General features: G+C 41.3%; 1 protein-coding gene across 1 annotated transcript in view; it reads right to left on the bottom strand.

Annotated features, from left to right (window-relative positions):
* Positions 1–971, bottom strand: part of DMXL2 (Dmx like 2) — a 161,802-nt gene extending 160,831 nt beyond the window's left edge. The window contains exon 1 of the mRNA XM_044665166.1: positions 885–971. Within this exon, the coding sequence (XP_044521101.1) occupies positions 885–971 (87 nt within the window). The remainder of the gene's footprint in view (positions 1–884) is intronic.
* Between the last annotated feature and the right edge of the window lie 11,788 nt (positions 972–12,759).

The following is a 12,759-nucleotide window of genomic DNA, read 5'->3' as shown; positions in this document are numbered from 1 at the left end:
AGAGAGAGAGAGAGAGAGAATGTTTTTCTCCCCTCAATCAATTGGGTACATAGCATGAGTTGGATGTTTGTTGTTGTTTTTAATCCCTCTTAGTTAATAATTAAGGTCCTGTACATCTCAAGGGAGGCAGAGGGCCCCAGATGGGCTCACAGAGAAACCAAGATTTAGGGCTTGAAGAGCCATGACAGATATACAGCCCAACCCCCTCATATCACAGTGAAGAAGGCGGACGCCCAAAGCCGTTGAAAGACCGTGGCCAAGATCTCACAGGTGGTCAAGTCAAGGCCAAGATTCGAACCCTGTCCTAATGTTTCCATCACCCAGACAGGGCGCTTAATTAAAGCTTGCGAGTGGACTTCACTGCCTCGCCTGCCTCCCCTCCCCCAATTCCAATTATCAATGAACGAGGAAGTGCCCAGTCTACCTATAGCACCTCTCTGCACCTGGCAGCAGGGAAGGATATTTTATCACACACCCTACCACACCGCAAGGGACATAACTGGTACCCCAGGGCGGAGGGAGAGGAGGGGGAGGGGGGACGCCGCCCAGGCCGCCCGCAGCGGCAACCGCAGCAACGGAAGCCGCTGCAGCCCCTTGCCTAGGCTCTAGGGAAGCCCAGGGATCAGGAAGCTTCCAGTGAAGTCCAGCCCCGCCGGTCCTCCTCCTCCTGCAGGGCCTCCCTCACCACGGTGAGTATTAGCCACAAACACCTCCGCAGGGTCGGCAGGGACTCCCTCTCCCCCTCCCTCATCAGCTTGCTTGCTCCAAGCCGGTGCCCCACGGCGCCACCTGACGCTCCGCTGTTTGCACCCCGGTCAGCTTGCCAAGAGCCCGGGTGGGAGGGCCGCCCCCGCCCGGCTTCGCATGCCGCAGCCGCAGCTCACCGTGAAAGGGACATCCTTGACGCTGCCCACGGAGTAGCAGTTGTCTCCAGGATTGACAGCCCCGGTAAGGACCTGGTGCAAATGCATCTCTGGAGCCAGAACCCGATCCGGAGGCTGGGAGTAGGGCAGAGTCGAGCACTGACCGCCGCAGCTGCCCGAGCCTGGGAGAACAGACAGCCAACCCCAAGAGGTGGCTCCTCCTTAAAGCCTCGCCCCCCTCCTCGCCTCGGCCATGAGAGAGCTCCGCTGCCGTCTCCGCCGCAGATCTGCGCCTCCCAGGACGGCCGCTTTGCTATGGAAAAGCCCGGATGCTCCCAATGTCTGCTGCACCGGCGCACAAAAACTGGACTCCGAGAGCCGGGTGGGGGCGGGAGTGGCGAGGGCGCGTGAGGGGGCAGAGTGCGTGAGTCCAAAGCGTGTGGCTAGAGAGAGGGAGGAGAGGAGGCAATCTGCGGGCACGCGCACCACTACCACTCTGCGCCTCACCACCGCCTCCACCCAGCCGCCAGGGAGCGCCGGGCAAACCTGCGACTTCTCCGCCTCTTCCCTCCCCTCCCCTTCCCTCCCCTTCCCCGCCCTCCCCTCTCCTCCCTGGCGCGCGCTCTTGTGCACGCGCTGCGGTGACCCACTAGTCCTCCGTCCCGCTGTCCAGCGATTGCGCGCGCATACATGCGGGAGTTCCCTGGGACCTGCGGGGGTTGGGCCGTGGGTGGAGCGACACCTACGTCATCACCACTTCACAATCCTCGGACTGATCTATTCTGTCTTGCGTTTAATCCATTCTGAAACCCCAGTGGGGGCCGTTCGTGTAAGTGACCTTAAAGAAAGGTTCCCGGCGTTCTGGAATTTCCCACCGAAGAGTGGAATCATCAACAAAATTAGTTAAAGTGATATTACATTCAGTTGTTGCTTTTATTTATTTTTTACAGAAATTGAACAGAAAGAGACAAGGAATTTGTGCAAACATTGACAATCTCAAAGATTCAGGACCACTACATTCATTAGGTTTGCACCCGAAGAAGCAACTGTACCCTTCTTCCTACAAGAGCTTAGACCTCTAGCTGTCGTAATAGAATCATAGATTTAAGACTGCGGGAAGCCCTTAAGTCCAAAGAGCCCTTGCCCAAGGTCACTCTCTAGAATCTGAATTTGAATTCTCGTCTAAGGGCTCCAAATGTAGCCTACTTCAGGTTCAAATTAGACCTAGAAATATAGTACTCTGCGGTTACTGTTGGATGTTTTTTTTTAACCTTCGTAAATTAATGGTTCACAGCTTTCCTGTATTTGGAAGAAATCCCATGATGTTACAGACTGTGTGGGTGAAATTGAATGGCAACCTGAGACAGCGGTCGTAATTATAAAATCCATTAATCATATTTTGTTTGTCTCCTCTAGACCTTACTTCTGAACTAAACTATCCACTTGCCAGGTTCATTGAACACTAAATAAAAGTTGGGAGAACTGAATCCATTTTGTGACTTTGGAAAGATACTTTATCTATCAAAATCCTAGTCTGCAAATGTTATTTAAAATGTGCTAGGTGGCACATTGGACCTGGAGACAGGAAATCCTGGGTTCAGGTTTGACCTCAGACACTTAACTTAGCTGTGTGACCTTGGGCAAATCACTTAACCTCATTCTTCTAAACTGTAAATGGGGATCATAACAAAACCTACTTCACAATGTTGTAAAGATCAGAAGAAGTAATATTGTAAAGCACTTAACACAAAACAAAATTATAGATGCCTTAAAAACGCTTATTAACAAAAAAAATAATATCTCTGCTTAGTAACTTTATAAACTAAATGTTGGAGTATTTTTTTAATCTTTGGCATTTGAGTGGTAATAGGGTTGACTAGATTATTTTAACACCAGAAAAGCTGCCTGAAATAAAAATAAATGGATTGCCTAGTGGGGCAGAGTAGTGAAATTCAAAGACACCACCACTTTCTCTGGTCTGAATGAGATGAATAATTCCAGTCTGAAATTTTGCAAGCAAAATGAGCTCTCTTTTCTGTTGATCTCCAAACTTTTATTACTTAAGACAGAAAGCAAACGTACCCCTGGTCAAAATGAGTAATAAGCTGATCAAAATAATATTGTCTTCCAAAGAAGGTCAGGCAAAATGATGAGAGAAATGAGCCCTTCAGGTTAATCTCTTAAGATATTTAATTCAGCTTGATGAAATAGTGCCACCATTAAAATAAAAGAATTAGTGCCCTGAGGGTAGAGACAGGCCAGGTAGGTTCTTGTCATTCTTCATATCACATTTCACTTTCCATCTCTATACTTTTCCAAATATTGGAATGTTCTCCTGCTTCGCTTCTACTGTCCTAGAACCCCTGAATCTCTTCAAAGCTCATCTCAAAGGTCCTTATCCTTCAAGTGACCATGACTAACCCCAACAAATTGCTAGTATTTATTTTGTATGTATCCCATATTTGCTTATCTGTTAATATTTTGTATCTCCCCCTAATAGAGTGTAAACTCTCTGAAGGCAGAATCTCACTTTTGTCTTTGTAGCCCCAGTGAGTGGTCACATTGTAGGTACTTACCAAATGTCAATAAGTAATTACAATAATACCTCGGTTTTTGTTGGCATCCCTTATTGTTGGTGTCGGTTTTTCTCAATTTTTTCCATGAAAAGTTTGTCTTGGTTTTCGTAGGTTTTCTCAGATTTCATCAGTGTGCCCACTTGACCTTGATGCTAATTTTGCAAAAACAAAGGGTGACCCACTGGTTCTTCTGTTCAGTGTGAGCAATATATGTATTGAAAAGCAAATAAATCCATTTATCCATACAGATAACAAACAAAAATCAGAATAAAGCATACTCAGGAGGATATATACCTGACAATATACAAAATGAATGAGCTCTCTCATTGGGAGTGAGATATCTCGTCTCAGTCAAGTAGAAATTCTCCCAGAGTATCTCAGCTGAGAAGAGGGACATAATGAAAGTAACAACTCCTCTACATGTCATCTTCCAAAGTCTTTCCAAATAGTGCCTTGATACCTAAGGTCCATATGGAGGATTCCCTTTCCAAACAATAACCTCTCTCTCTCTCCTCCTCGCTGTCTTCCATATGCCAAGAAGAGTTTTCTGAAAGGTAAATGCAATGTTAAATGTTCATTTATTCTTTACATTTGTCTTTTATATTCATTTTATGTTAATTTCTTATTGGTTTTAGTTTTAAACACTATATTCTCTATAAAATGTGTTTTGGGTACATATTTTGGAATGTTTAGAACGAATTAATCAGATTTACATTGATTCATGTAGAAATAATTGCCTCAGTTTTCTTTGCCGTTTCTTTTCAGAGGGAATATCAATGAAAACCAAGGTATCACTGTAATTGATCAGAACAGTTCCCCCAAGAAAATTAATAGCCTAAAACCAATAGATTGTCAGTGGATAGAATTAGAGTAACACTTCTGGTCCCCTTACTGTTTCCTTTCTTTCTTTCAAACCCTTCCCCTTCTGATACTAATATCAATTCTAAGAGAGAAGAGAGCAAGGGCTAGGCAATCAAGGTTAAGTGACTTGTCCAGGATTACACAGCTAAGAAGTGTCTGAAGCCACATTTGAACAAAGGTCCTCCTGACTCCAGGCCTGGCACTCTATCCTCTGTGCTGATTAGCTGCCCTCAACTTAATGTTTTCTAAGGCTAACCTCTACTCTTGATAATACAAAACACTAAGAGAAAGCACAGCCCTACAATGTCATTATGTTTATGAGAGGCAAAAAGAGTGTCAAACAAATGTTCAACGTCACGTTAATATGATAGATTCTTAATGAATTATTATTTATTATTAATGAAATATAGTGTATTGTGGCATATTCTCCTAACCTTTGAGGCTGAACACTCAACTAAAGCAACCATGTCCTTCCACAACATATCCCTTGGTGCAGCTGTCAAAAATACAATCCTGGGTTCCCACTGAACTGACATAGTTTTATATATTTTTATGAGTCAGCAGTTAACTAGTATTTGTTAAGTACCCACTATGTATGTGCTCAGCACAATGTTAAACATTGACAAGATGAAGATAGGCATAAAACAAGCTCTCAAGAAGCTCATAGTCTAATTGGGAAGATAGCATATAAATGACTAGATACAAAAAAGAGATATACAAGGGGGAAAAGGAGTAATTTCAGAAGAATGGCTCTAAGATTAAGAAGGACTGGGGAGGGGACAGTTAGGATGCTCAATTGGGACCCAGGTTTAGAGACAGGAGGTACTGAGTTCAGATATGACTTAACACTTAACTCCTTTTGCCCAGCCCTTACCACTCTTCTGTCTTGGAACCAATACACAATATTGATTCTAAGATGGAAGGTAAAGGGTTTTGTTTTGTTTTGTTTTGTTTTGTTTTGTTTTGTTTTGTTTTTTAAAAGACTGAAGAAAGCTTCTTACAGAAGACAGGACTTATAACGTTACTTGAAGGAAAGCCAGAAATTGAAGATGAGGAAGGATAACATTCCAGGCACAGGGAAAAGCCAAAGAAAACACTCATGTAGGGAGTTGGATTATCTTGAATAGAAAGGAGGTGGGTGTCACTAGCTCAGAATATGTGGGGGGTGCATAAGGTATCAGAAGACTGAAAAGGTCCAGAGGAGACTGAAAGAGACCACATTATGAAGGCCTTTTGAAAGCCAAACAAGATTTTATATTTGATCCTGGAAGTAATAGGAAACTACTTTTTATTTATTTGAGTAGCTTATTGAGTGGGGGAAGAATATGTGATCGGATCTGCCCTTTAAAAAGATAATTTTGACAGTAGGATAGAGGAAGACTTAGAGTGGGGAGAAACTTGAGACAACAGGAAGGCTATTACAATCAGATTGGTCCAAGCCTGAGGTGATAAGGGCCTGGAGCACACGGGTGGTGGCAGTATCAGAAGAGAAGGAAGCAAGAATATAGTGGTATAAGTAACATCTATTAAAGTCTCCTTTTCTTGGAATCTGTTGCAAAGTTGCCATAACAAAAAGAAAACATGAAAGAGGAAGAACTGTTACAAAGTTAAGATTTAAAATTTTAACTATTCAGCAACATTTATTCTTATGAGAGGAGTTGGGGCAATAAAGAGGCAAATAAGAAACCAAAAACATCCTTTGTGTGCTATTTTGTCTGTGAGTGTGTATGTGACTTTTTGGAGACACAGAAGGTTTTAATGGAAATTAAGGAAGAAGCCCAAAGAATTCAGTTGGTTTCAATGTTTATACCACCAACACAGCTGTATGGAGACTTTCTAGCAAGAGCATTGGACTAGGAGTCAGGAGACTTGACTCAGCTCTGTCACTACTTGTGATTGCTTTGTGTCTCAGTTTCCACATCTGTAAAATAATTTTTCACAGTGTCACTCTCAAGACCAAATGGAAGAACATATATAAAAGTGTTTTTAATTCAATTCAATTTAATCAATACTTTCTAAGCACCAGTGTGTGCTTAGAAAAAAAAAAGCAGTACGATATAATAGATTAGAAAGCTTAGTATGAAACCAAGAAAATCTGGGTTCAACATCCCACTTTTGAGCTTATTTATAGTGTAACCTAGTACAAACCACATAGCTTCTCAGTGCCTAGGGTACCTCTCTAAACTATATAAATTGAACAGAAAGTAATCATCTGCATTGCTAAAGAGATTTTATCACCAGGAAGTTTCCCATACTAATGAAACTGAAGGTCCAATTCCTGTTCCTACCATATGCCAGGCACCTGTACTGGACTCTGAAGATACAAAGACAAAAAGATATTGCTGTCTACTAGGGGAGCGAACACACACAGTTAAGTTCATTTATACATATATAACATATTGCATGTTTGTCATATATGTATACACATGTCACGTACATTTGCATGTACATACATATGTGTCACGTGTGTGTGTGTGTTTGAAATAAATAGAAAATGTCAGGATGGAGGGACGGAGGGAGGGAGCACCAATTGCTTCAAAAAATAGAAGTCAATCCATCAGTAAAATATATTATTGTGAATTTAGTCAGAAGACCTGAGTTTGTGTCTAGGTTCTGCCCTTTATAAGTTGTGTGACCTTGGGCAGGATATTTAACATCCCTGGGCCTAATATTCCTCATTTTAATTCCTCGTATAAATATCATATATATTTGCAAATAGAAATATTCCTCATATAAAATTAGGGAAGAGGATTAGACCATCTCCTTATTTTCATGTTCTTATGTACCCTTTTTTGCGCCATCTTGTGGTCAATCTTTGGAAACTGCACCTTCCATAATGCCTGTATCCCTGCACTTCTCAGGAGCTGGAGCAGTCCCACTACTTCCTGTCCCTTCCAATGTCTACCATGTGAGTACCTGGCATCTTCTATGATGATCAACTGTGAAAGAATTGTTTAATCTGATCAATGCAATGACCCAAGACAATTTCAAAAAACATGATGAAAAATGTTATCCATCTCCAGAGAGAGAACTAAAAAATTCTGAGGGCAGATTGAAGCATATTGTTTTTCATCTTTCTTATTTTTACTTATAAAGTCTCAATTTAAAAATTATCCATTATGATCCTTGCTGCATCAGATACTTTCCCTCCCCCAATAATCATGGGAATTTCTGCTCCTGTTACCAACTAGCATTTCTAGAGCTCTTGCCCTGCCTCAGTGTAGTTCCCAAAGAATTTGCATCAACCACTAAATGGTAGATTCAGTCACTTGGAACTTACTGTCTTGGAAGTCCCCCCTACCTTCTCGAACTTATAAAACTACTAAACCCCTGGAAGATGTAGTCCTATTCCCTCTGCTGCCTCTGAAACCTCAGCCCCTACCTTAACTCCTGAAGGAGTCATTAATGGTACCACTAAAAAGTTGGGTAACTGTGAGTGGGCAATGTTGTATATTCAAGGAGTCAAATGTTTTAAAAAATTGCCAGAGGTCAGATGCCTTGAAGCTGCTTCCTACCTTAAACAATTATCTTTTCTATATCTATATATGTATGTAGTATGTTCCTCTGCTCCCTAACTGGATGCAGTGCTTCCTACAAGTGCTTCCAATAGAAGCCATTCAAAGCTACATGGCAGTTCTGTGTGTATATTTATGCAGTCAGTCATAACAGTTGTCACCAAACCTGAGAGAGTCTCCAGAAACTGTGACTGATATCTTAGACCAGTGATGGCAAACCTTTTAGAGGAAGTGGGTAATGTCCTCAGGCATGCATGGAGAGGGGGAGGGGAGCAGCCTAGACCCATGTCCCTCTGGCTTTCTAGTAACAAATTCTGGCAAACTCTATGCTGGGGCAATGGTGGGAGTGCCCAGAGAGAGGGCTCTGAGTGACCCCTCTCAAATGTATCCAATAGGTTCACCACCACAGTCTTAGACTGATCTCCCAAGATCAGGTGGCAGAGGAAGTGAGAGTGTACTTACTTAGTGGCACATATCTAGGTCTTTCATACTAAATAGGATCTGTCATTGTTTATATGTTTATATTATATTTTAATATATATATGTAAATATATATATATATACATACACATTATACCCACCAAATGTTATACAAGAACTCATAAATTTCTCATGGTTCCATAAATTGAGACCACCTAGAAAGAAAACATTACTTTTAACCAGGGAGGAATGAGAGTTTTTATCCCATCACTCATTTCAGTCCTATCACTCTCTATCTGTCTTTGTCACTATCCTATCTATTCATATTCCCCCAAAGTTTAAGAAACAATCTCTTCATCCCTGGAATCCCTAGACCTCCTCTTAGATACCAATGCATTCTAATCCATCCCATTTTCTAATTCATCTTTCTCCTGTAGAGTCCAAGATGAGAGATGCCCTTGAGAGATTTCACTTAGAATTCAATAAGTTATTTAAATATGTTTATGCACATTTAACAGCACATTTTAGGGACAGCTAAGTGGTTCAGTTGATAGAAAGCCAGACCTGCAGTCAGGAGGACCTGGGTCCAGATATAGCCTCAGACACTTCCTACCTGAGTCATCTTGGACAATACTTAACCTAGTTTGCTTAACTCTTGTCCTAATCTTAAAGTTGTTACTAGGACAGAAAGTAAGGGTTAAAAAAATGTATACATAAAGTTTACATTGCTTTAAATATGTCTTGTTCTGACAGGGATATGAATCTATTTAGAAATAATTCTTCATAAATTCTGTTGCTATATCAATCTAATCCAAAATAGGACGACAATGGTGGAGCTGTTGACATGAAAATTATATCTAAAAACTTTTCTGTTTGTTTAAATAAAACAATATCTAGAGAAGCAGCAAGTACTTTTTCTAAATGGCTGACTCCCTTTTCAATCAGATATCTTTAGGATGATTTTTCTGCCACTTTTTATACATAGTTCATCATGCCATCTACTATTTATACCTTCTATTACTCTGGATCACCCACAATTTTGAAATTTCAGAGACTAATGTATTATGATTCATAGTCATCTAGCATCACTAGAAAATATTGGCAAAGAGAAACATGTCCTATCATTATCTATCCTAAACCTATCACTATCCTGTGTTCTTCACATTCTCTCAAGACTTAAGAAACAATCTCTTCATTCCTGAAATCCCTGAGTTTTTGTTTCAGGGAGCAGCTTGAGATTGTTGAAAATGCCACACAATGCCCCACATGCAATAGTAATTCATAAAGACCATCTGCTAAACCAGTGGAATTGTCCTCTATATAACTAGAGGGAAAGGCATCAGGAAAACCACAAGTCTTTGAAGTATTAAAGCAGATGAACTGGAATATTGCTATTACCCTAGTTCAACATAGGTGACGTATTGGCATGCATGCCAAGCTGGCACTGGGGGCGCTGCTTTGTTCCCCCTCTTTCCAGCACCTGAGGACATTTTTGCATGACCCACCTTTCTATCCAGCTGCCCAAAAGCAAATACTTCCTCCCTCCGCTTTCTGGGGTAATTTCAGGGTGGGGGTGTGGGGCTCACAGGCAGCTTGAAATTGCACTTTGGCATAGTGAACTTGAAAACCTTCACCAATGCTGCCCTAGGTGCATGTTGGTGAACTTATGGCACCCATGCCAGAGGGGGCTGCTCCCCTCCCCCACTCTACCATGCCTGAGGACATTTCTCACATCACCTACCTCTCTGTCCAAAAGCCCAATGGGAGTGATTCCTCCCCTGTCATATATGGTGTGAGGGTTGCAGTTTGGGCACTTAGTCTCTAAAAGGTTTGCCGTCACTGCCCTGAGTCCTATCACCAAAAGTAGGATTGTTTCTATTAGAAACTATTTTCTGAATTTCATCTGGAGCACCAGGAACACATCTTAGACCTTAAATAGCTTCCAGATGTAAGATGTTTCCCTTTCCCCAACAGGCAAAAGGAATTCTTACTCTTAAAGGGAGAACTACTAGGTAACAACCAGATCCTCCTTGTTCCTACTGGCACTATTTAAAAGTCATAGGTGCATAGGTAAGTAGGTAGGTAGGTAGGTACATAGATATTATATAGATATACATATATAGTTATTGTTTACATCTTTTACTTTTCTTTCACCTTCACTTCTTAGTGTATCCTTTGCCTCCTCTCTCCCTGGTGAGTCATATCTTGTAACAAAGTACAAGGAGAAAAAAAGCAGTTTAGCAGAATTAACCAACAACCTTAACCATGATGTAGTGTGTCATTGCTTGACATTGGCATGTCATTTCATGTTACAGATGTGTCAAATGACAAAAATTATGTGTGATATAGTGAGTCATTGTATCAAAACCTGCCATTACATGATATGGTATGTCATCATGTTTTCTAGGTATGCATTGCGAAATCATGGTGTGTAGTATATTATTGTACACTGTCATATCATGGCATTCCCAGGCAATAGTACAGATGTGTTGTTGCATGCTGTCATATGACATTAGCTATCATTCCATGTTAATGGAATATTATTTCATGCCACAGGTGCATTTTTGTGTGATATTGGTATATAGTTGTATTTCAGCTGTTTTGTTTGTATGTTGCACATATTGTAATGAATTTCTGGGACAAGATGGACACCACTTTTGAGTGACAAGACCAGCAGTTGAAGACCTCAGAATGTACCCAGGTGTCGTAAGCCAGGGCAAAAGTCAGTTGGAGCCAACCCTATAAATACCCACCAGGCACAGCACAAGATGGCTCAGTCTGGAGCAGAACTTGGGAGGTGGGAGGTTGAGAGGGAGGGTAGGCCTGTACCTGCAACCCAGCTGTTTTACTGAGAGAGCTAGAGAGCAATTACAACCATCATCATGAGAGAAAACAGTATTACTGTCATTGCAAGAAGATCATCAATAGCCTTCCCTAATCTTTAGCTTGGCTCCGGCCAAGTCAGGCCAGAGTTAGTGAGAGGGTGAAGAATCTCCAGTCTCTACCTGATCTAGCAATCTCTGTAGCTTTGATCATCTATTTAGATAACTAGCAATAGGAATCCCAAATCCTCCATCCTTTCCCTTGTTCCTAACCCCATTAATTAGAATTCAATATAGTGTTTTGTTACAACGTACCTTTCTTTTCCTAAGTGGTGAATATATCTAAGCCCTTGGGAAGGGGAGTTAATCACACAGTCAGATCCATCCCATTATCTGATCAGTGCACCAATAGCCCTTATCAATAATCATTCCAACCCCAGGTTGGGGAACTAGAGAAAGCTGACTACACATATAACTTCTCAGTGGTTCCCTGCCTGGGCAGCTTTTAAAAGGGGACAGCTGACAAGCTCAGTCCAGCAGAGCCTGTCAGGTGGGGAGAGGCATAACCTCTCTGCCAGCAGCACCTACACAGAGGCCTGTGGGTGAGAGTGTGCTCTCTCTCCCATCAAATCCAATCTAACCTTTCAGGGCCTCATTATCCTCTATAACACACGGTGTTGCCCACTGTTGGTGTGTTTTTGTGGTGTGGTGTGTCATTGTGTGACATTGGCATGTCACTTGCTACTGTGCCCATACACAGTTCCAGTTCACAGTCCTAATTTCAAAAGGAATAATAGCACCTGGATCACCAATGGGAATGAGGCTGCTGTTCATGTATCCTGGACAGAGAGGTACAAGCTTTACCCTGCCTTGTCTAGACTTCTCATATCCATAAATGAGGAATCCCTAAGATTCATATGACCCTCCACAAGTTACTTAAGTTCTGCCTGTCCCAGTTTCTTTATCTGACAAAAAAATAGCACCTACCTCACAAAAACTGAGGATCAAATAACATAATATTGTAAAGTATTTTGCAAATCTTAAGATACTATATAAATGCTTTGCCTAATATTTTCTTTTTATTTTCACTCTTCTAGCTTTGTCTTAATATTTCTTATTGTCTTATTGTTTTGTGGAGTCATTAGCTTTTATTGGGTCAATTTTCATTTTCAGGAAGTTGTTGCTTTGGCAAGGTTTCTATAGAGTGTAGCAACCTGTTAATTCTCTTCTAATTCTTCCACAGTTCTCATTTCTTTTCCATTTTTTCCTCTAATATTCTCATTTCATTTACAAAATTTTTTATCTCTTTTTTAAAACTCTTGCTTCCTCTCTTCCAAGAATTCTAGTTGAATTTGTGCCCAAGCTGTTTTTTTCTCTAAGACTTTGCTTTGGAGTCATTCTCTTCTCTGTCTTGAATATCCTTTTCACCATAATCATATTATGTGATAGAATTCTTTTTCATTGTTCATTCTTTCAGCTTACTTTCTACCTTTTAACTTTTAACTTAGTGCAGGGATATACACACTTTTGGAGGGAATATCTTAGATGGTGCTATTGCTGATTTCTTCATGTGTTGAGTACTGTGTTAGTTTAGGATCTCCATGACATCTCAGGCTGGAAACCTGAAATCTTTCAGTTCTTTCAAAGTGGTCTGATTCAGGGCAAGGTCTGATTGCTGCCTCCTTTATCTGGGCCCTGCAAG

The sequence above is a fragment of the Gracilinanus agilis genome, chromosome 2, assembly GCF_016433145.1.
Source record: "Gracilinanus agilis isolate LMUSP501 chromosome 2, AgileGrace, whole genome shotgun sequence".
Taxonomy (NCBI): domain Eukaryota; kingdom Metazoa; phylum Chordata; class Mammalia; order Didelphimorphia; family Didelphidae; genus Gracilinanus; species Gracilinanus agilis.
Note: the sequence above shows the minus strand (reverse complement) of the source record. Positions and strands in the feature narration are given on the sequence as shown.